Source organism: Cygnus atratus, chromosome 2 (assembly GCF_013377495.2).
Source record: "Cygnus atratus isolate AKBS03 ecotype Queensland, Australia chromosome 2, CAtr_DNAZoo_HiC_assembly, whole genome shotgun sequence".
In the NCBI taxonomy this organism is placed as follows: domain Eukaryota; kingdom Metazoa; phylum Chordata; class Aves; order Anseriformes; family Anatidae; genus Cygnus; species Cygnus atratus.
In genome coordinates this window covers 63,905,323-63,930,620 of record NC_066363.1, presented here as the reverse complement: position 1 = coordinate 63,930,620, position 25,298 = coordinate 63,905,323, and the positions used below count along the sequence as shown (strand labels likewise).

The 25,298-nt window shown below is 37.4% G+C and overlaps 1 protein-coding gene across 8 annotated transcripts in view; it reads left to right on the top strand.

The window, feature by feature from the left end:
* The window catches only part of ELMO1 (engulfment and cell motility 1), a 306,907-nt gene that overhangs the window by 134,595 nt on the left and 147,014 nt on the right, over nucleotides 1-25,298 (top strand). For all 8 annotated transcript variants that reach the window (XM_035552367.2, XM_035552364.2, XM_035552368.2 and 5 more), the window contains 2 exons: nucleotides 4,618-4,722; nucleotides 17,153-17,261. In XM_035552367.2, the coding sequence (XP_035408260.1) occupies nucleotides 4,618-4,722; nucleotides 17,153-17,261 (214 nt within the window). The remainder of the gene's footprint in view (nucleotides 1-4,617; nucleotides 4,723-17,152; nucleotides 17,262-25,298) is intronic.

Here is a 25,298-nt window from a genome sequence, read left to right as displayed (position 1 = left end):
TTTGGAAGAGAAAAAAATATGCACATTTGCATATTTAAATAGCCATCAAGGGAAAAACAAATCTGTTTGTTAGTTCTTGCTTTCACTGAATGCATAGAGGTTGAAAATTCCCAAGTCACTGTTAGATCTCATTAAATTGAATGATGGAAGTTGTATGCATCAGCTCTTTGAATACAGTGCTATTAAATAAAATGAGAAAATTACTTCCTCATTAAGAATTTCAGCTGACTAACTTCACAATTTTTTATGTAGCTTTTTTTCACATTTGTAATTTTTTTGTAAATGAACAGATGAGAACATTTGTGTGGAAAACTTCAGGAGCATTTATAGAAGGGGTAAATGTTGAGGTTTTGTGCTTACTGATTCTAACATAAGTTTATCAATTCATAATTCACTGAAAATACAACTTGAGATGTTCCTGCTATTCTTGCTCTGAGTTCAGATAGAGCAAACATCCACTTATCTATTACTGTAATTTATGCCTTTGACCTAAGGAAGGTTTTACTGTAGGTACTCCAGCGATATAGAACAAGGTGATTGCTTTCCTTCCTGGCCCACGAAACAGTGGTTTACATTTAAAAGCAAGAGGAAAATAAATAATTGCAAGTAATTCAAGGAAGGAGGTGATCACTGCCTTTTGCATTATCTTTGTAGCCAGATTGTCCCTTCTTCTGTAAGAAAAAATATGACCAATTTTGAGGGGTGTCATTTTATATCAACACTATTTAAATTTGTCTCTTCTTCAGATGTTCTGAAGTTCTTTTATCATCGGTTCTTCTACAATCCCAATACCTCCCTGGGAACTCCTGTAATGTTTCTGTCATACAAGCCTACAGAATGGAGACGTTCAGAATAACATTTCACGTGAACTACATAGGGGTTGGAAAAACAGAAGTTTGCTCTTCCTGCGTGGAACAGCAATTACTGGGTCTAGCACTGACTGCAAGCAGCATTCAGGAATAATTAGCATAACCTGGCAACTGATTTACATAGCTGAACACAGCACTGATGAAAAACCTGTGATAGGCTGTCAATATCTGTCAAGGCAAAAATAAGTAAGTTTGTGCCTTTAGTAGACTGTGAATGCAGGGAAATAAATGGTGTCTGTGCTTTGGCATAGTCATGTGGAAGGCACTGTTAGGATTAATACAAGGAACTAGCATCGCTTATTCCATTAGTGGTTATCTAAAGACAGTGCACCATTACTGTGAGTAAGCATCTCAGTGTCAGGACACATTCTTACAGCTGAAATCTATACATTCCTCACAGATTGCCTTGGAAGCCAAGAGGAAGACAGTGGAGCCATTCAGGATAGAGAGGAAAGCTTTATGCAGCTAGGGCTGCATGAGAATACTAGGTTATCTGATTATAATTACTACACTGGAATTTATCCAGAATAGCTATAATCTTGTGAAACATGCCACGTGATTTCATTTTATTTACTTTTTTGATAATGCCACAAGCAGACATGATTTTGGATTTGCATTTTATCCAGAAGACTGAACTTTCATTTTCAAAGTACTCTGCTAAGCTGGCTAACATTCTTGGTGTTTTTGGTATGTCAACGTATATAGCATAAGAACATAAGCTGTTAAATACTGCTCAGAAGCTGAAGGTTATGTAGATATTATTCAGTCTAATGGGAAAAAAAAATCATCTGAAAAATTGTAGGTGACAAATCTGTTCCCTTTGTATTTCTTGTTTTTTTATAAAGAGAAAAATGGAATGGACTTTATACTAAACAGATGCAGCTAATTTGCTTGAAGTGTTGTTTTCCATATATTTAATAAATTATGTTGTAGGTGGGGATGTTTGAATACTTCTAAATTATTCACTACAGCATTTTAGGTAATTTAGCTTTGTATCTCATTTCTAAACCCACTCTCAATCAGTTAATATTTCAATCACAAACATTCAACATGTTAAGAAAAGGATGATTTGGGGAGGGATGGAGAAGGAATAGAACAAAGCAGCCTGCATTCTTTTTGTTTTTGAAGAATAATTGAAGATAATTTACTGTCTCACACACGCCAGAATTGTGGATCCTGAGTTATTGTCAGCTGGCTTATCTCCAGTGATTTGACTTAATAGAGTTTAAGATCAAGCCCTCATTATCCTGGGATCAAAAGTGACAGAAACTTTTGAAACAGCTGAAAATAGCTGGATATATAGGCTTGACTTGGGAAAAAGTAATGCGATGGAGATGACTTTTCTGATTGAACAGATTTTTATCGATGGTAAGAGACAAAATGAACCCTTGTTACAAATGCAGTGAGATTTCTCTTGTTCCCATTTGTTTTTGTCGATGTTTCCACATAACTTGAGATGCTAGAATAGGATGAAGGAGAGAACTATTCAGGCAACAGTGGGTCAACCTTTTATTTTGGTATCCCGCTTTTATTTCAACATTGCTTGTAAATACCAGTAAAATGAGTGCTGATTATTCTAATAGCTACAGAAAGGTAGCTGGGTCTTGATACTCTCTGCTTGCCAGTATTTATCTAACTATGTTCTGCCTGTGCTGTAGCATGGCAATGAAGAGAGTATGTGCATCCCTGTGCTAAAGTTCTGCTTGGAAAAGGTGTTATAAAAATGGTACTGTGAGGTTCCCTGTTGACATCTTCTCAGCAGCTTTCCCAAGGAAAAGTACTCGTTATGAGGCTAGGTATAAAGTGGTGTTCCACAGGACTTTGTATGCATAATGAAGAGAACTTCAAATGTGTAGAAGATTTTACCAGGATGTTCATGTTGGGATTAGCAGGGCTAAGGGGGAGCATTTGTTTGTCTGCCAGACCCAGCCTCTCAAAAGGATGCACTTTCTGGAATGCTTGAAAATGTCAGGAAGGGAAATATTCCTCTCCCAGAAGCTGAAGTCTGTTTTCCTTGTCATCTGTGAGAAACAGTCTTGTACTGATTGTAAAAGTCTTGTACTGATTGTAAAAGTGATAAATATATTACATGTCGAAAATGGAAGGTTGAGTTGAGGAAACAGCCATAAAGGACTTTTAAAAAAAAATATATAAACTAGATGAATTTGGGTGATTTTTTTTTTTTTTTAAATGCAGTCAACTCACTAAACATTTGTTTTCTACTCTAAACTACTCCCATTCTACTGCATAGATATCTCCCGATAAAAATCTAGGATTTCAGACGTCCTCTTGAGTCTCCACTGTGAAGCAGTGAGACTCTGTGTTGCTTGTCGTGCTTCAGAGAACTGGTGTACATGTAAAATGAATAGACTGTGCACGCTATCCTGATCCCCAAATCTTTGTCTGCTTTTAAAGTGGCAGAAGTCACCTTAATATATAATTTTAACTTTCTAGTGTTTCTAATCTTTCATGTGAATATGAATTATTGACCAGCTAAAACCAACATGTCATACATCTAAAGACAAGGAAGGCAAGAGAGTGGAATGCTACATTTCTGCAACTTCATGGCCTGGCAGAATCAACAGGAGGCGAAGTAGTCAGCCTATGCTTTTGTCAGTGAGGTGGGCGGATCAGACCCCAAGTACAGTGCAGAAAGAGATTAACAGAAGAAGAAATCTGTGCTGATCTTTACTATTGTTATATAGTAAGTTTTGTGAAGGAAATGCACTTTTAAAAACTCTCACAGCTGAGTCTTGCAGAATAGAAATGCCATCGCGAAGTGACTAGGGAAATCTTTCTGTGTCAGAATGAGTGGAGCTGCAGACATTGAAAAGGTGATAGTGATAAAAGAGACTAGCAGGAGATAAGCATTTTTGATGGAGACATACCCTTGGGTCTTTGTTTTTCTGAGCAGTTTTGTGTTGTTTAAGTCTGTCTACGGCCAGACAAATGTTCAGATTTGTTCAGAAATGTTCAGAAACATGAACTACATGAAACTTACTCAAATGTACATTTAATTCCATCCCATCAAAAGACTGATGGTGTTAATGAATATTTGAGCAAATGTCATTTTGTATGTAACAAGTGAACCTGAACATTTGAAACTTAGGTGCATGTGGAAGCTGACAAGTTTTGGTTATGTTTGGTATGTTTGTTCATTAATTTCATACTTAAGTTCATAGATTTAAAACTTAACAAAATTTACTTGAATTCCAGATGATGAATCTATTTAATTTCATATACTTTTATCTGAGACCCTTTGTGTTCAGGACTCTACGAGATCCAATAGACTTAATATGGCTTTTGAATTTAGTAGCTTTTTCTCCTTTTCATGGTTTATTTGAAATCATCCCATAGCATTTGTATAAGAATGTATTGTGGAGGCTGTTTGCATGTGTATCTGCATTTTCATTAATTATTACTTCTAGTTTCTAACACCACCAATGAGTCTATCAGATATATGAAAGACTTGGTTGAGTGCTATAGAAGCACAGATCTCCTTTTTGGAGCTCCATTGCATAGTTAGACAAGTAAATGACTGATAAGCCAGTCTCATACTGTTTGTGTTTGGCTTTGAAGTTTGTTGAGGGGTGCACCATTTCCGTGTTACAAGTTTTCTACTCAGCAAAAAGGCCTGTGTTGCTGGCCTCTGGCACAGCATGCTAACATGGTGCACATCAAAAATCACAGGTAAGCAGATAGTTTATGGAAATGTACTGATAAAGTGATCTTGTTATCTTTTTTGCAGAATCATGTAAACCCAGCAATGGATTTTACACAGACTCCTCCAGGAATGCTAGCCCTTGACAATATGCTATATTTCGCTAAACATCACCAGGATGCTTATATACGGGTAAGACTTCTCCTTGGTAAGATATATTCCCCGTATATACTGATAATGTCCTGTTTATGGTTCACTTTGAAGAGGAAGGTTCACTGTTAACAGCTAACTATAGGAGGGCAAACCATGTAACACTGAAACGTGTCATGTCTGTATAAGCCGAGTGAAATGTTATAGATATTCTCTTAGGCCTGCAAAGAGAAGAGAGATGAGCTTGTGCCTTTTTGGATGAACTATGAGCTCAGAAATGATTATTTGTGCAGAATTCTCTGCTCTGCTTAAAGCCTACCAAAAATTATCAAGATTTTCTGTGGGAAGGAGGATTTGACTAGCAAATGACTTGATAACTGAGTTGACAGTGTCCTGAGATAACTCTCATCTCTGAGATGCTCCCTAAACTAAAACTACTGCTTTAGGTAAAGTAATGCTTGTAGAAAAACAGGTAAAAAGCATCAGAATTCACTTGCACAACCTGTTCCTTCCCCTGCCCAGTTTACGTCCTACATTTGTTATTTCAAGTGTAGTTAAAACAAGTTGTATTGTTACATCCTTATGGGAAGAGGCATACAGGAGAATAATAGCTGCATCAAATAGAGCAACTTTTCCTGACCTTTAATGAAATTGAATATTTGCCATGAGCAAACCTATCTGGCACAGATGGGAGTAGAAGATAGTCTAGAAAGTCAGAGTCCTGAGCTGGTAGGGATGGTTTAACTACCCCCAGAAAGTGTGTGCCCAGGGACCTGCATGAGGAAGTTTGCATATAGAGACAGTAAGCACATCAATTGTTTCTACTAAATAATGAGGAGTGAACTTAAATGAAGTAAGCTATAAGAGTTATCATCTAGTTTTTGTTCTAAGTAGAATAGTGTTAAGGCTGTAATAGGTTTGTAAAGAGTGTGCTGATATCCAAGACAGGATGATCCATGGGTATAATAGGAGACCACAAGATAGTCGGTTTTGCTCTGTAAATACATCTTTCTGCCTCAGTCTGAACCTAGCAGTAACAGACTGTGGCAGTCTGCAATGTGGAATAGTTATTGAACCTGATCAACACCTGAAATTAAGGGTTATTTCACATACTGAGCAGTGAGTATGTTTTCTGGATAAACTATGCTGAACTGTGGTTTTCTTTATAAAAAAGATAAGTGGTTACATTTTCTCATTAGAATTTGGATTTCTCATTTTAAATTTGGGTAAGATCTGGATGGTGTTACTTCATAGGCTTCTTTTTAAAATTCTAAATTTAGAGGATGCACATAGTATGGGTTGCCCGTGCATCCCACATAGCACACGTGTATTTTGAAGAAGTCCGAAAGAATTTAAAGAGGACAGAAACTGTTGAAAATGAGCTTTCATTGACTTCTCTCAATTTATTTTTTATTTCTTTTTCATTTTCAAGTTGCAGATGCTGTTTTAAAAATTGGGTCCAGTATAGCATGTAATTAGCCACTTTTTAGAAAGGACTTCGGTGCTCCTCAGCTTTGTTTCTGTAATGCAGTATTTTTGTTGCTGCATTACTGAGAATTATTGTTGTTGTTTTGAGATGTCTGTCTTTATTCTTGTAGGATTCCTTTTACAAGAACGTCTGGGTGTGCCTTATATATTTCTCACCTCAGAAAGAGTATGTGTACACTAGAAAAGCCATGCTGAGGCATGCTGAGATAAAATTGCTTGCCAAAAGTTGCTGTGGGAGCTGCTAACACACCTTGGGAATATGTTAGCCTACTTGTCTTTCCAGAGTCAAGGAAACTGCATTTTGCAATGCAGTTAATTGCTGTACCATGGGTCAATTCCTAAGCCCCCAAATTAGATAATATCTGTGCTGTGGGGTAATTAAAATTGAGATTGGAAACCAGCATTGGTTTAAAATTAACTTGGAAAATATGAAGTTTTTCCTGACACCGTGCAGTGTATTAAATGAAGATACTATCAGGAAATTGTGATGACTACACCAAGTCTATTGCCAGTGCTATATTTTAATGGGTGGTACAAATCACTGCAGTCTGACCTGCTGATTTCTTAGGATGCCCCAGCCGCATGGCCCTTAGTAAGGTATCTTCATGTATTACTGAAAAAGCTGGGTAAGGAGAGGTTAGAAGAGAAGGCAGGCAAGCAGTAAGCAATCTCTTCCCTTTTTGTCTTTTTGTTATGTCTCTCATAGCTGATTCCACTTAGGAGTAATTTGCATAATAAATGGATTAATTAGATGAGAAGGATGTTTGAAGCTGCAGTGACCTTCAGTGAAGGGGGACAGTAAGGCTTCCAAGACCAGTGCCAAGCAAAAGTACTTACGGTGACAGCAAACGTGTTTGCAATGTGTTGAAGAACATGAGTATGAAGGCAGTGGAGCAGATGGGTAACTCTGCATCTTGAAAGCAGAAAGCATTTGAGGGTGAAAACATAGGTGTGTCACAGTGAAAATGAAAACAAAACCAAGGAAACTTTTAGTTTCAATTTTGATTCCTAACAACTTCCCAACATTTCATTTATCTTATTTCTTTTGCCTGTTGCACATTTACTCCTGAAACTACAGTGATGTTTGTTTTTTCTTGCTGTCTTTATTCAGATAAACCAAGTTGTTTTTCTTTATTTATACTTTGTTTTTTTTTTTAATCTCACTTTGTTTACTATATGAAATGATTGGCACCTCCTGAAGAAAGGTTGTTTTTTTTGTGTGTGAAGGAGCATGTTTTCGTTGTGCATGTTTGCTTTTGTTGTGTAGTGTCCTTAGCTGTCATATGGATTTTTTTTTTGAAGTCCTATTGAATTAGTCTCTTATTGAGTTAGCTTTTCTTTCTTTCTTTTTTTTTTAAATTAATTGTTTGGTGCTATCAGTGACTTTAGTAAAGTGCATGCATGTTTTTCATGTTCCACTTAAATAATCAATTGCTATTATCAGAGGCTTTGCTTTTAAAAGGTGGTGACATAAACTATATGGAATGTATTGATGGAAGTAATGTTGAATCTCTGCAAGAAATTATAAAAGTTTCCGCAGGAAAAAATTGGCAGCTTCCCAAGCTATGTAATTATAGGACAGTCAGAGTGTATAATTAAAGTTAACAGTGAAGAAAATGATGGGAATAAAGCTTTGTGACAGATAAAATTTTTTTTTGTTCTTTTGGAGCAGACACATTTTCAACCCTAACTGCAATTTGCTCCTTTCCAAAACTACTTCAGTTTCAAGTTCTACTAATTTTAAAAATAAAATTATAAGTTACCATTTAAAACAGACTATTCAATGTAGACACCGTAAGATTTTTCACGCTGGTAACTTGTAGCAGTGTGCATTTGAAACTTTCCTGAGTTGTTAAAAGGATCTGTGGAAAAACCTTTCCATGGAAATCTTATCATGCTATCAGTATCTCAATTTATTGGTGCTTTGTTGTTGATTTGTTTGGAAATTCATGATACAAGACTATTCAGATTCATTTTGTTTTCAATACAATGAGGAGTGAGGAATAAATATATGAAACTGAAATATTTTGTATGTATGTGTTTGTAGGCACACACGCATTCATTTGCCTGATTTTTATTTTGCTTTTTGTCTGTATGCACTTCATTGTTTGCCAATACTGTTGTAAAATAATGAGATCTACTTTGTTTTGTGTAGAGGGCAAGCTGAAGGAACCAAAATGGAGCAGTTCTTTTATTTGTAACCCAGAAAAATTTGAGAGTTATTTGTTGTTGTGTATTTAAATCTGCCATGTTTGTGCCTGAGATGCTTCTATAGATAAAACAATTTTGCAGTTTTGATAAGCCGACTCCTACAAGTGCAGTCAATATTAGTTTAGATGTTTTTCATAGCAGGCAGCAAAATCAGCACTACTTCTCCTGTTGTGAGTGGACTGCTGTTCTTCTTGTATCTTTGCTAATTTAAGTGTTCTCAGGCAGAAAGAGAAGATGCCATAGGGTAAGCTGGACTTACAGGAACTATACCTTAGCTTCTAATGTGCAACTATTGTAATATTCTGTTATTTTACATTTTCCTCATAGATGTCTAAATATAGTTATAACATTTATCTGGGAAGGAATGGAGGACTTTACTATAGGTTATTGTATTTCACAGAAAGTCATCTGAATCTTAGAGAAGTCATATACACCATTGCCTGTGGTGGGGTACGTGAGTCTCATTTTAATGAAGTTGCCTTTGTTGACTTTCAAGTTGGTGACTAGTCTACATTTTTTTCTTCTGTTCTTATGACCAGCCATGTTCTAACATGTCTCTCTTCTGTGGAGTAAGATTCCTCCTTGAGAACAGTTATGCTGTGTCTCCTCTTTTTGTTCAAGCACAAAAGATTGCCGCTTCAGGCAGAAACCACAACTAAACTTAGCAGCTCCAGGTCTGAGCGCTGGCTAGCTATATGTCTGGATTCTGCTCAGTTGGCTACCGAAGTTTATGCCCATTTTTTTGCCATTTATTAGATGAGTAAGCTTTTCATACATTCAGCCTGAAAAAAAACGAGTGTTCCTTGGAAAGAGATCATTTTACAGTAATCTGAAATTCAAGAGAAGAGATGGTTTCTCCCTATTCCCAAGGATTATATCTATTTCATGTGGATATTTGTTAGATATTAAATGTGGAAGTGGCAGTATAAAATATCGTCAACAGGGTGGGAAACCACTGTTGAAATCTATTTTGCAGAGTTGGGCTTACTGATCCTACGGTGTATTTTATAGTGGATCCATTGGTGCTGTATTTTTTTGAATGATGTGCAAGATACTTAGTGGCATGTTCCTAAATTTTCTGTTCTTGTATTTCAGACAAGTATTAAGTTATTAAAATGCTCCAAATCAAAATAACATTAGGACTTTGAGCCAATAGTTATTTTGATTAACTGAAAATTAGAAATTGAGCTGGTTTAGGGTCAGAAATAGAAAATCCCCCTTTCCTCTGCATCTGCTGAGCTGGAAAATCAGTTATTCATACAGCTGTGATGCAGTGACACTTCTTCCCTAGCAGCTACTTGAGTTGCTGCTTTTGGGGAGGTTGAGGAGAGAATGTCTTTTCCTTTTAAGTCTTCAGAAGTCACACTGGAGGAGCAGGTGCTGTTTATGAGCCCCCGTGATGCAGGCGGGAAGATTGCTGGCGTTCTGCAGAGACCTTTCAGAACTTTAATGGGTTGAGTCACAGCCAGACTGCGTGCCGTATACTTTCTAAACCATGCAGTTGTTGTATAGGAGGCTGCCTACACATCCTTCCGCCAATTCACAAAGTCTCCTCATGCCTACTCATTCTAGCCTGATCAGATATGAGTAGTCCAACATATAATTTCAGCATTTTCTGAAATAAAACTGAGCCTGATTTCTGCCATACTATTTTTTTCTCCCAGAAATGATTGGAAAGGGATGTAATTTATTTCTGTTCTGCTAAAGGTAGTGAGAAAAGTGAGCTTTGTTATGCATGTCTTCCTGGTGTGTCTCATGAGACAATGCAATTTTCCACATAAGGCCAAATTGTCTATGCCTTGTGGCTCCCAGTCTCTTAATGTGTTCTTGCTTTCTCTTTTCTCTCTCATACCTGGGGAGAAAAGAAGAGTAGCTATGGAGTCTCACAGGTTTTTCTCATTTCCTCTTTCATGGAGCTTTTGTGATGCTACTAGCTGCCGGTCTCATTGATGTGAGACAAAGGTTGAAGCTTTTCTAATATATCCATACCACAAGAACATTAGAGCACTAATAGGACCTTTCTTATGTTGTGAGAGAAAAGAAAATTCAAAAACTTGCTACATTATGCAGGTACTGTAGGTTCTTGCTCTCTGCTGTAGGTGAGCAAGGAGATGACTGAGGGAAAATACTGCCCTCTCACATTTGCATGGCACAGGGGGGGAGGAGGAATCATAGAATCATTAGGGTTGGAAAAGACCTCCAAGATCATCTGGTCCAAACATCATGCAGCTACCAATGTCACCCACTAAACCATGTCCCTAAGCAGTTTCAAGCCCCAACTGGGGCCTGTGAGAAGTGAAGAGCAGATCCTGGTGCAGCTTCTGAAGACAGCGTGGCAGCTGGGCCTTCTCAGTTTTCTTGGGCCTTGCCACCGAGCTTCACAGTGATCTGGTTGTTTTTGCATGGAGTGGCAAAGGAAGAAAGAAGCTGTATAATATATGAAGACAAGTCGCAATGTACTTAGCATTTGATAGAAAGTAAAGACACTATGATTGTGCTTTATGTTAAGGTGTTTATGTGAGAAGCAAAATTTATCCCTAGGTGCAGCTGCTCATGTGGAGCAGAACCATCCAAATTTCACTTGTGATAGTTTGACACTAACTTTTGGGTTGTTTTAAAAGAAGGGGGCGGGGGGGGGAACACCATGATATTCTAAAAAGAAAACCAGCTATTGGAATATTGGAAATAGCCATCTGAATTAAAGTGCTTTATGGCTGCAGAGTTGAACACTGGCTGTAATGTTACCAGGCCAGTTTGAATTCATCCTGTAACCTGTATGTTGTAATACAAGGACATAATTGGATACCCACCCACACCCCACCCCATCCCATCCCATGTAGGTCTCAGCTTGTCTTTCAAATATTGGCTTAAGAAATGGCAATTCTAGTGCCTACCTGAGCAAGGCAGACAAAATTGTTGTTTTGTTTAAGTTTTGCCACAACGAATTTCTGATCTGGCCCAGGAATGTGGAGGAAGGCTGAGATAAGGGGGAGAGGAAACGTGGCAAATTGGAAATAAAATGATCAAGATAACAAGAGGAGTTAGAGGGGACAGTGCTGAGCAAAGGATCTTAAGAGAATGCTGTTGCTGAAGCTGAGGAAAATGGCAAGCTGCCTTAGGAGGAAAATGGAGATGAGGATAAATGGGAACTGAATCTGCCTGCAGCAGTGTCCTTTATCTTCCTCAAGAAGTATATCTTTAGGATTTGCTTCCTAGAATTACTTAAGGCATCTACATGAAATGGGAATGGTGAAGCCTGCCATATGTGATAAGAAAGCTTAAGAGCAGTTAAGCAGTGTCCAAGAAAAAAAAAAAAAAAAAGAAAGAGCATCTCTGTAATTTTTGGATATTAAAATGCTGCCAGATTTTCATTTTGGGTCTAGGTAGATTTTTACCATATTTACTAAGCAGCTGCTCTCTGAACCTCTTGATACTAACCTATACAGCAGGCTGCTAGAAAACTTGGTCTCTGTTAACGCAGAATGATTTTAGACAGTACAATGAAATGGGTCCGGGGAAATTCTCCTTTCTAAGTGCAGCAATGCTTGTTGAACTCTCAGCTGTGGGATTCATTACAAGTATTGCTGAAGCTATAGTGGGTCTTGTTGTCTTTCACTCTCTGTATTTACTTCCCAGTCATAATGAATCTCTATTCTATTGCGAAGCTCTGAGGTTGGTTCAGGTATTACTTCTGCAATTGCTGTGGGCAGTATGTTTTGAGCCAATTTAATTTTTAATGTGAGGGATTAAGGGGTTGGCTAAGTTGATATTCCCGGTGAAGGAGCAATACTTCTTCCAGGTAGTTTCATCCTTCTGAATTTTGATAAGGAAGCTTTTGAATATGATACCTGTCTTTACAACTTCAGGTTTTTGTCAGTCATTAACTCTTAGTTGCGGACATAAGCTTCATTATTGAGGCTGATGGCAGACTTTTAAGACCATGGTAGTGAAGTATGAAAAAATTTTCATTTAGTCCATAGCCTCCCCGAGGAGTCTGTTTTGTGTTCCTGAAGAAGTGATAGACTCGATGAATAATTCAATGGAAGATCATAAAGGAACAATGTGAAGTTTCCTGCTGTAAAGTTAGAAAATCTTTTGATTTTGTTTCTTTCTGCTGCTGGAGATTTTACACTATTTCTCTGTGATGTTGGCGTAACATTTGAGTTTATTATATGTTATAAAATATCCATTATATTACATATTTATATTTATATTATAAATATATATCCATGACATTAGTACATATCTTGTAAAGGTAGGTTAGCCTTCTTTGGGTGATGCTGAGCAACATTAACTATAATACAAAGAGGAAGTAAAAAAAAAATGTATTTCAAAAACAAGAACTAAATATATTCTATAAGGAGGCTTATTCCTTCCTCATTCTTTCTAAATGTTTTGTTGGACAATAGGACACTTGAAGGCTGCCTTCCTCTTCTTGAAAATGCTTTTGGCTTCAGAGGAAACTGTGTACTTCAGGCAATTCATATGGCTAAATCCCAGAAGAAATTCAGCTGTCAGCAGTTGCTAAACAACACTGCCTGAAATGTCCACACTAAGACTTCATTTCTCTTCCTGATCATTTCGGTTGTTTTATTTGTGTGTGTTTTGTTGTTGTTTGTTTGTTTTCCTGTTTTTGTTTGTTTTGATATTATTTATTTTTGTATTTGGGAAATGTTTCTGTTCTATTTACAACAGGAATTTGTAAATGAGAGAAGAACATACATGAGGTAACCTAAAAATAGAAAAAACTGTACAGATCTGTATTCTATTACAGAGGTTGTCAAATTCCTGTGCCTTAACAGGCTACAAAGTTTCAATTGTAGAAATGCCAAGAAAATGGGTAATGCTGGCTTTCCTAAAATTTCAGCTCCTTTAATTAAAAAAAAAAATATATATATATATATTTAAATTCTTCCTTTCTCCCCTTCTGCTAGTAATTAATCTCATTCTTCTGATTTAATTTTGTTCTTTGTTCTCATTCATTTATCTTGTTCTTGCAGCTCAGAGAAAGGAAGGAAGAACGTTTGTGTTCTTCTTTTTGGTTTTTAAATTACTTCACTTACTTTCCTTTTACCAACTTGTTATCCTGTCTTGTTCTTTAGTATCTTTTCCTCACACAAACTTTGCCTGCCTGCCCTCTCCGGGTAATTTTTTCCCTTTTGTTTTCATTTTCTTGAGATCCATGTCTGTATTTTTTGTTGATTTTTTAAGAAAATTGTTTTGTATTTATTGTGTGTTACACGTCATGGTTGTTTTTTGCCGTGCATCATAGTAATGGGCAGTAGAGCTTAAAGGAACAGAGAAAGAAAAAATGATCTGCAGCATTTTGTATCTCTGTATTGCAAGGTGGTTTTGGATTTTGTCTGTATAATATCTAGCATATTAAGAGCCATTTTTCCATTTTGCATCTTTCCAATTCCATAGCTCTGCAAACAGTAAACAGAGGATAAGCTGGCAGAAGTAGATGCCTAATATCAAAATAAAGGGCTACCAAGCAAACGAGGGCTGAGGAAGGATTAAGGGAAGATGGTCAAGGTGCTGAGAGCTCTCCTGCAATGTCCATGGTTTCTGCCTTTAAATATTTTCTCCCCAAAGTAAAATTTAGCAACCGTACCTGTTGATAGTGAAACATCTGGTAGATCTGCAGCTTGCTATGGTGGATTTGTGAGGGGGGGCATTGATGATAGACCTCCATTTGAATGAAGGTTATTTGGTCTTGGTGACTTCCTCACTGCTTTCCTTTCCTTGCTAAAATAACTGCTGTGATAGACATGTGTATGTCTACAGAGTGTACTGATGGCTTGATTCACAAGTATTTTCTGTCTAGAGCTGTGTTATGTTTTCCCCTGCTACGGTTTTCACCAGTTTATGGAGCAAACATGTCTATTCTCTCCTTATTTCTCCTCCATAACCAGATTGATAAAGGAAGTAAGATTAAAATTATGCCATTATCAGCTGTATTTATAGCGTTTTACTTTGGAACAGGATATGAGTTGTGAAGTCATGAAAAGAGTATTACAAATATCCTAATGAATGTTGTAAATCTCTTGCCAAGATTAAGAATAATTTTCCTTTGGGTTTTGATAAGGACACCCCTCCACACACCTTTTTACCATTGCTGTTTCTTAAAGAAGATCCATATTAGTCAAATTTGCCTACAAATTTGCCTTAGATGTAGTAAAGAGTCTTCCATCTTCCTTTTCTGCAGCAATGTAACATGTCAGCTCTGCCTTATTTTGCACAGCAAACTCTAAAAGATGATGCTTGCAGAGAGAGTGTGAGTGAGGATTGTTTTAAAGCTGCTTCACATATTGATTACTGAAATTGCCATTTAATTTGCTGTATAGCAATACACAGTTCCTTAAATATTTCTCTGGCATTCTTATTGATTGCTGTAATTCTGCCTTACATTATATGCATATATGGTGTCACCATTAAATATTTATGTGCTCATAAAATGTTAATGTGTCGGGTTAATGTGAAACTCAACAAAATGCATCTGCCAGAAGCCAGCAGGAATGCTGATCTGAGAGCTTCCCGTCCCCTCCCCCTTACCCTTTCATTTTGCCTCTTCATTGATTTTATTACCAGTGTTTCTCTGCTGTATCTAAATCTGTGTCAAAGCAGCCCCCTGCTCCAGTATGCAGATTTTACGTTTTATTATGTGAGAGATAAAACACATAATAATAAAACAAGAGAAGTGGTCCCAGGGAGGTGTTGAGACACAGCCTTACATTGCATGTGTGCCAATCTGTCATTGCTCCTGCGTTTGGATATGGAAATGTAGCACTATCCTCCATGAAAGAGACTGAAGCAAGATGACTCGTCCAGAAGGCAAAGTCATATTCTCATGTTCCTTGAACGGTGGCTGCAGCAACGTAAAACAAAAATTGCAGGGGTGTTTCTTTGATTTGATACCACTGTTACCCAGATGTGACATGGAACAATTAGGTGTAATTTAAACCAAAACTTTTACAAGGAAAAGTAAGTCCTCTTGGCAGAGCGGTGACCGTGATTCTAATACACCCCGTTGGAAAAGTCCAGTGAAAATCAGTTAGAGTCAGGTATTTATCACATCCTGAATTAGTTTCTAAGCATCTGTGGGAATCGAGGCAAATCTGGTGATAAGAAGACAACAACGAAAACCAAAACAAAACGATCTCCCATTTTCACAATGCAGAAAGCAACCATCCTTTTACATCACCAGGGGATGGGTTAGGAGCTGCCCTTTGTAGAGCAGGACTGGAATAGATACTTCTTGGTGAGGAGGTTTCAGCATGCTATGTGAAGCAGATAACTTTCATGCTTGTTTTTGGGTTTTCATTTCATTTTCCCACTTTTACCTTAACTGCCTGACAGTGAAGGCTTCTGCACATGAGAGAGCATGGATACCTAACAATCACAGCTAAGATCTGGGGGGAGAGGGAAGGTTTTGCTGGCATCCAGTGATGGATCCAGTCCTCCTCTCTGCCACTACCACCTTGTTTTGAGCGAAGTTCCAGCCTTGGAGCCTTTTGTAAGTGAGGATTTAGTGGGAACTCTAGGATTTTAGAAAGGAGCACAACATTTTCTGTCGTGATGGAAAGCAATGTTGTTTTACTGTTTTGGAAGCTTTCCTTGCTGACAAAGTTGAAAGATTAAAAAAACAAACTAAAAAAAAACAAACATGGTGAAGATAGGAGCTAAGGAGACGGGGAATGCAAATCACAGAGCAGTGTCCAAACACTTGTTTGTGAAGAAAATTTAGAGAGCTGCTGAGGTTCTTTGGAGCTTGGCAAAATCTCTTATCTTTAAAATTCATTTTCTTTCTCTCTCCCTCACCCCCAAGCTATGCAGCAGATGTTTAGGTTGTATTTTTTTTTCCCATCTTTTTAAAGCTGGTGGCAAAGTTTGTTAGTGCAGAGACAATTCTTACTGCAAATCTGTTTTGACTGTTTGTTTTTTCCTTTTCTCCAGCCCCAGTTTTTCTGCCTTTTCAGGCACACACCTTCAATGAAATCTACAGTATTTTTATAACTCATCTTTCATATACAGTGAAATCTCTTGTTTAGTTGTAGTGCTGGGAAAAATATTATTTCAGGTGCAAAATGGTGTAAAGATGTTCAAGAAGTTCTTTTCTCACATTTTTGCACCGTAATTCAACTGATAATATGAAGACTTTCCTCGAGCTGTTTTTGCAGCATTCATGATTTGCATGCAAGTGTCTTCTGTAATGGAGAAACTGAGCACATTTTCTTACTCTGTGGACTGGTGTTTGATTATTGTCACTTGGATCTTTTTTGGAGCCTGAATCCAGCTATGCAATTTTTGTCATACGTTTTTTATGGTTGCTTCTAGGTGTGCTCATGTCTGTGAGTCATCATATCTAATTTCCTTTAACCTGCAATTTGAAATGTTTCTTGAATGTTTTAAATATTTCTTTCTCTTTGGCTTCTGATGCAATTTCTTCAAGCCAGGACTGGTGCAGAACAGCAACACTGTATAGGAATGGGAAAGCATCTGGGTTGGTCTTGGAATTGCACTGCTTCTGTGTCACTGCTTCATGCATAGGGAGGCAACATTTCTCTTTTTGTGTGTGTGTGTGTTTTTGTTTGTTTTGTTTGTTTTGCTTTCCTGTCAGCTCATTTCTCTTCTCATTTAGCTGGCGGAAAGGCTTTATGAAAACTTTCCTAAATTCAGTCTAGTGTATGTTGTAAATGTTGGATGTGGAGTATAATACTTCAGCTCATGGATTCTTCAAACTGATTATTTTCCATTTTAATTCCTACTTCAGATTGTCCTGGAGAACAGTAGTCGAGAAGACAAGCATGAGTGCCCATTTGGCCGAAGTAGCATTGAGCTGACAAAGATGCTGTGCGAAATACTGAAAGTAGGAGAGCTGCGTAAGTTGGCCTATTTGTTTGACCTCTAAGAAACACGGAGTGAGTTCAGTGATACCTGAAGTTTATTTCAGTGCAAGTATTTTATTCTGTGAATCATTTCTCAGTATGGTTACGTATTGAATACCGGCACTCCAAATGATTACGCCTGCTTCTCTGTCTCTCATACTAATTTGCTGGCATTCCGTGAATGAGGGTGGACTGGAGGAAATGGGCATCTGATTTTTGAATTTCTTCTGCGTGAAGCAGGGCTGTTGCATCATTTCCAAAGGGTACGCTCATGTCCCACCAGGTGACTTCGTTATCCTCTGTGCAGACTTCTTTCTCTTACTGTTCCACGGGCTTGTCTTGTTGGTTTTATGAGTAGTATAATCATTTGTTGTGGGATTGCTCATCGAAATTGACACATCCTGTTTCCTCTTATATATGTAAAGCTCTACCTAAACACCAGATATTATATTTATCATTTACTTGAACATTGTGATACAAAATATTGTATTTTAATACAGAGTAAACAAGCATTATGTAAAGCTGTCTTTGGCTTCGATTGCAGCCCCCTGACAAATTGTTAGATACTATCAAACAGAAGAGCGTTTCTGTATCTTCATTAGTGTAGAGAGTTGGTGTTTATCAATATATGTAAACTTAAGTTATCCATCAATAATGTTTTGGATCCTGCTGCAGTCTGTTTGGCAAACACTACCACAAGTTTCATTTTCATGCTACATGAGCAGGGGGCACAACAGAGATGCTTGTTTTCCTTCCAAGGCGTTTTTTTTTTCCCCCTAATAAATGCTTTTCTTTTACCTTTATGCCCAAGTCCACAAAATGTAATGAGAAGAGCAACTCAGGAAGCAGCAAGCAAGCATATAGGTATCATCGGTTCTTGTTTCTAGCAGCTCTTCAGTAGATGTCAGAAGCACTGTTTTAAATGTATGATTTGACTGTTAATACATCCAGGATTTTTAAATGTGGTGTCTTGAGAGACTTTATTGACCGAGGGAAAAACCTCTGTGCAATAGGACGGGCTAAAACCCGTGCATTGCTTACAGCTTCCAAATCAATACTCAGTATTTGACAGACACAGACAAATGATATGATGCTTACTTTTGAGTACCGTACCAAGTATACCAGTTATTAAGGGTTGCAATCACTATGTCTGTAAATGAACAGCTTAGCAACTATTCTAGATGTCTTCAAAAGCAAAAATATGTTGTGTAAGGTGCAGACTGCAGCAGATCCATCTCCCTCAAAATAACTTTATTGCTGCAGTTGAGGTGTCTAAAGCCAAATTATCCATGATAGGTCTGTCTGATTTTTTTTTCTGCTAGTAAATGTAGGAGGGACATACCTTGCCAAAGCTGTAAGGCTATTTGGATTAAGTGCTAAAGATTAATTTTGTTTTACTTCTGTAAATACACAGAAAAATACCTGAAATACTGCTTCGTGTATGATGTCTTTTGTAGATGTCCCATCCCTCCATGGGATTTGCAGTGCATTTTGCTACTAAGAAAGATGATTGATCTAGGGGTGAGCCAGGTGTCTCAGACTTCTTCCTTGCCTGTGTCATGAGAAGTCATTCAGTAAATAAATCTTTTTGCCACAGACACATTTGTCCACATGCGGGGGCTATTAGAATGTAGATGATTTGCCATGTATGGTACTGTTTATTCTGATTGCTTCTAACTTCTGGATATAAAAGCTTTCATATTTTAAATTTTTCATTATCTGGCCTTTTGAAGTAGGGAATGTGAATTAAAAAAAAAGAGGATTTGGTATGGTATGGTGGCTTTGTTATCATATAAAAAAATATAAAAGGAAAGTTATTTTTGCTATCTTCATTTTAGAAAGAAAACTTTGTCATCTCTCATTTAGAGTATCTCTACATTTTGGAAGTGTGGGGGTAGTAAGAAAACTAAAAATTTCCCCAAGAATAGCTCTGGCTGAGGGAAATTACCTTTTAATGTTTAAACACCATTTCCTTTGGTGGTGTTAAAGTTGCTTGTCAGTGGATGATGGGTGTGCTTGTTCACAGCAGGCTCCTGTGGTGCTCTTTCATAGGCATGTGAAGTAGTACAGACAGGTTTGATGCTGAGAAATGCACTGGTGCTTCTGTTGATAGAAACCAGATGTAGCACTGTTGACTTCTGTGAAGTCACACTAATCTACAACCACTGAGCATCTGTCTCTGGATGCGGCAATAAGATTGCATCATAGCCTTATATTCACAAGGGACAGAGCTAAGGTTACCTCTGTTTCATCTTGACAATTCACCTTTTCACCAGTATGTTTCCTTAATGGTTTTGTTTATATGGAACTCTAATTGTCCCTTACAAAGGCCGTAATAAAATATGCATTTACAATAATATACAGAGAACAGATTTCTTGAAAATTGCTGTCACAGATGTGCATCTTAAGTGACCTGTGATCAGTACTAAATTTTGTTGAGATGTCAGTTCTAGTTTGCACTTCTGAGGCAAATATACATTCAGGTTTATTCTTCACTTGCAAATAAATACTGTATTGCTAAATAGGATTGGACATGTTAAAAATCAGTAGCTACAGTCTAGGGCAAAGGTGTCCCTGGTAGTTTGTATGTGTTATGTTTCAAAATATGCATTTAGGCTGCTAGTGTTTCTTTAGAAATTCATAACTAGTCATTATTGCACAGGAACACAGAACTTTTTTTCTAATAGTTTCTGAAGTGTATAATTTAAAAGCCACAATAAATTACCTTTTATTCATGAAATATTCAGCAGTAGAAACTTTCCTGAAGTGCAGAGTAGATAAATGCTGCTAGACTGTCCATTATTTATGAAGAGCATTTTAATGCTGATTATACTGCCCTTGTTCCATTGTATTAAATACCTTCAGGCAACAGGAAGGCATTTTACAGTTGTTTTTTTTTTTGGTCCTTTCAAGCACTGCATTCATTCCAGAAAAGGACTCACAAGAAAATGTGAAAGGTTTTCCACTCCTCCAGATTTTGCATTTCTCCAAATCCAAGCACCAGACTTCTTCACTCTTTGACTTTGGTTCCCAAATGTTCATAGCTCAGAAATTCATTTCTTCTTCAGCAAAGCACGAAGCACACGTTTAAATCTTGTGCAAGAAAAGAAAGCTCAAGTATAATCTGTGAGCTGAGAATATGTTAACTGCTTTATAGAGGTGGATCTGTGGAGCAGAAGAACCAAAAACTTGGGAGGAATGTTGGTGTAGTTTTTAAGTAACATGGAAGTTATTGAAACATACATAAGTCAGTGAAATCTCTGAATCTGGGAAGAGTGGAATATTTGGCTTAAATCTTTTAATCTTACGTAACTGTTGCTGTTAGAAAGGCATTGAAGAGAATGGCTTTACTGACTACTTGCCAAGACACTCATCTTGGCAAATGCTTTGATAATTCTCCTTTCTCCACTAATAGTTTCCTTTGTACATCTTGGATAACAAGCTGATTTGCGTCTTGTCCTCTGTGTCTTAGAGCTGACATCAGCCAGTAACATTCTCACCCCAGCGATCACACTCATCCCCCTCCTACAGCATAAGGCGCTTTGACGCTCCGCAATACTGGTACACAGGCATATTCACAAAGAGCAGATAAAATAAGGCCTTTCATATTTCGTTCTTGGTAGCTATGAAAACTAGGGTAACCTCCATCTTCCCTCTTCTTTCTGCAGGTTTTGGTATGGGACATAAGTGCTTAGAGGAGAGGAATGCCTCCTAAACAGTCTGCTGGCATTGCAGGGAGACAGTAACACTGCAGATAAATAAAAATGATGATGATAAAAAGAAATACCGGCTTGTAGCCAATGGATGAAGAGTAGATTATTGATGTGTGCAGACGGACAGCTTTCCTCAGTGCTGCCACTGTTACAGTCTGAATATGTTTATATGCCAATATCATTGCATGCCTGAAGCTATTCTATATATAAGGCATGTCAGACCTTGAGTATTTATAGTGTATTTTTGAGCAGGACACAGATGTTGAACTGAAAATGTTCCCATGTGATTTTTTTGATGGGTGGTGTTTAGGGGCTTTAGCAAAAATCAGCACTCAAGCTTTATGACAGACCACAGGGATATATGCCACATGTCAGAGAATATTTGTCCTAAAGCTTTTGTCAGATAACTTCTTCACTGGGTTTTCTTGCTTTCTTATTGTGGAGAATTTAATTGTCATGGGCTTCTGTTAGACTTGATCCATTTATAGGATTTTTTTCCTCAAAGGAGAAGATGTAAATGTCAACACATTATAATGCCCTTGATGCTGTTCATACACGTTCTTGGTATGGATTACTCATTGCAATTATTTCCCAGGTTGCAGAATTGAATTGGTTCAGAAATTCTTACATTATTGTCCCTTTATCAAATAGAACATGCTAGGTACTTAATAGGTATATAGTGCTGTTCATGGCTGTGCCTGCCGAGATGAAGGTAATCAAATCTCATGCTTCAAGGAGTAAGCTGATTGCTGCAAGGGTCAGGAAGCACTTTTTCGTCTTTGCACAATCCACAATATGCATTGTAGGATTTTTCTGTTGATCTTTCCCTGAAACCGTACTGGTCACTGCAGGATCAGCATTTGAGACTTGAGGACTCATCTGGTTCAATTTTTCGTTGACAGCAAATCCAATGTTTTTATAGTTGAATGTCATATATAAATTTTTCCCCTTGCTTGAAAGGTAATTGCCTTGAAAGGTAATTTTCACCTTCTCCTTCTCTTCTTAAATTTAAATAGAATAAAGCCCCTGAAATAGTAAATAAAATTAGATATTTTTAGTGTTCTCAGGTTTCTTCTTGCAATTTCATCTTCTAGAGACTGAAGCACTTTAGGAGTCAGGAAGTGTATGTTATGAAATTGAACCACTTTTCTTACCAAAGAGGTTTTACTAAAAGGTAGCAAATTTTCTTTTTCATCCTGAACTTTTGATCCTATCTTTAGAATATAATGAAATAGTTATAAAGAAATCATAACCTCCTTTGTCTTAGCTTTTCAGTGCATTCATTCTCATATATCCACCTCTTTATTCTCATGCTCAAACCATCACCACATCAGGTAACTCCCAGTCAGAGCAAAAATTCATCAGATCTTGACTGAAGGTCACAAGATAAACACCATTCAGCCAACTTTGAAAACAATCAGTAGCAGTGAAGGGGGAGGCGTGGAGGGAAAACCTAAAATCCATATTGATCTTGAGTTTTAAGGGCTACTTTGGAAACATTACTAGCAAAATAGCCATTCCTTACTATAGGGGTATTAAATATGCTTGTCCTTCTTAATGCAAAGCCAGTAACTTGTGGAGTCATCTGAATTGTACTTTTGTACGACAGCAGAATATCAGTCTTTGTCAAACAGTCCTCTTGTCCTTTTGGCACAGTCCCTCTGGAAAGAGAATGAAACTCCCTTTCCCTATGGAGATGCTCTTCTTTTTTTTTTTTTTTTACTTGCTCTTAAAAGTCTTAATCTCTGCATGCTTATGGTGAACTGTGAAGTTCTTGCAAAGCATCCAGTGTAATCTTTGAGAACATGAGCAGCTGCAGGCACCTTTTGAGCAAGATGATTTGGTTTTACCTCTGTCCTGAGGGACAGTGAGACAGATGTTGGAACATTGCTTTCTACACGTGGCACTGTTGGCTTCAAAGTCAGTACAAAGTTGGCTGCTGGGTCAGTCAGCTAGCCACCCCACTCATGTTTTTCCTATTGTCTATAGCCATATGTCTGCTTTTATAAGTCTTTGATCTCTTTGTAGCAGGGTTTATAACTTGTTTCATATGTGCAAAGTGCTTAATCTTATGGTGTCCTGAATGCAACATTCCTTATTTCCTTTAAAATTACATTTACTCAATTTTCAATAATATTATTCATACAATAAGCATGAAGTATGGGAAAAAAACTGGACACTTAAGGGCAAGAAAGATGTGTGGATGGAAAAGATTTTCTAGAAATCAATTTATTTTTCCAAAGACAACAAAGAGGTAATATGATTAGGTATGAAGAGCTCTCTTATCTGGTAATGAAAGGGACAGGAAGAATCAAGATTTGGAAGTTAAAGCCTGATAAAATCAAATTGGGAATAAGGTATAGACCTTAGCTGCTGGGGATGCTGAACTAGGGAACTAGCTGAACAAAGGTGAAGAATGATGGGGAGAAAAAAAAAATCTTGGAGTTGATTTATTGTAATTAGTGGAAGCTATGGTTTTAGCTAGCTTGATATCATGGTAGAATAAAAGCTGTAATTTCTTTTAATGTGGTCACTGGAACCAAATTCTAGTTTTTTTTTTTGTTTTTTTTTTTTTTAATGCTATAATGGATGATGTAGTAACATTAAAGTCTAGGCATGTGTATGAAAGCAAACCAGGCGACGTGGATAAATAGATTAATTATTGCCTTAGGAAAAACTGGGGATTAAATAAAATCTTCAAAATGTGTCCCATTTTGAAAACTCTGCATCTCTTCCTAGCATTGGGGAACTGTTCAGGCTTTTAAAGTTCCCTTCTGCCTGCAGGTTTGCAAGTTCCTTCAGACAGCTTAGGTATAGCTAAACATTTGTTGCTTTCCTGGAACAATTTCTGGACGTTTTGAGGGTTGCTCTTTGCTCAGTGACAGGTTAATGCTGAGCAGATTGTACTTAAGAGAAAAATAATCTTGGAATCAATTCTGAGCCTCCTTATTTCACTTTTGTTATTATTTTATAAATACAGATTTGTTAAAAGTAGCCACAGTCTTCTAGACTTTGCAACAAGTTGTGCTTAAAATCTGCAGTAACCTCTCACGGTTTCACAGCTCTTCCATGCAGCAGGCTGAAAATTTTGCAATTGCTGTGTTTAAAAGAGGCATATAGTTGCTAAATGAATTGTACATAGAATCAAGTAATTTGTAAAAGCTCGGTGTTGCTTTAATAGCAACTTTCAGTCTATCTATCCTGTTGCTTTGTATGTTTCAAAAATGTTTGTATGGGCAATGCTAAAGGTTATTCAGAATGGAAGCAGAAAGTTTTATAGGTGAAAAAAGAGGGACTAGAGGTTTTGCTGTGTGAAAAAGACAACATGATTTGGGGGTTTGAGGACAAATCATTAGCAGGTTGTCTGCTAAAATGAGAACCAGCGTTTACTGTTCAGTTCCCGTCGTTCCTGAGACAAGGCTGCACTTGCAAAGGATAGAAAGTGTGCCATATTCTGGCAAACACATGAGGTTTTGCAAATAACATTGCTTTTCTTGAGCAAGTGAATATCCTTGTAACAACCTGTTGCTGGACTGGCTCTAAGGTAGTGGATGTACCTCTAAGTGTCCCAGGTGGTCTGACACATGGAGCTTCATGGATGTTCGCATGGCACTGGAGGCACTTTTGGATTACTATTGACTGGGTAGTCGAGTCCTTTGTCAGAAAGCTTTATTCTCTTAGGCTTTTTACCTTTGTTTATTCTAAGAAAAATTTGGTAATTTGTCTTTTTTTTTTTTTTAAAAAGAAACTTTTTCTGGCTCACAGTAAATACCTTTTTAAAAATCTGCACCTGTGAGGGGAGCTAGAGCTTTAAAGTTATTTAAAATTCAGATTGTCAGTCTTCCAAGGAATGAGATCAGGCACAATGTCTTGATGTAGTACTAACCAAGGGTAAGGCAGGCACAGAACAGTATAGTTACGTTTCTTTGAAGCTTTTCTCTGGTTAGCACATCCTGCTTCTCCTACTGTATACTGTGCATTGTAAACATGCTGTTTGTGTTTGTTCAGGAAGACGTGTTGGTTCCTTCCGTTGCTTGGACTGAACAGATAAATATGGATGTTCTTGGTGGGGGGACGACAAAGCAGAGAATAATACTCGTTTCATATAATCGCACTTAATTTTTTTTTGTCACTCAAATGATTGTACCACCTGATACTTTGGAAAGCTACTTTATACTGACTGATCATATACCCAGTTAAAATGGGGGAACCTTTTTAAGGAGGGGTCATTGTTCATTCCTGATGAATTAAAAAGGGCATGTCCTTGATGTATTTCTTTGTAAGAGTTTTTTTCTGAGGGAGTTGATCAAAACAGAGT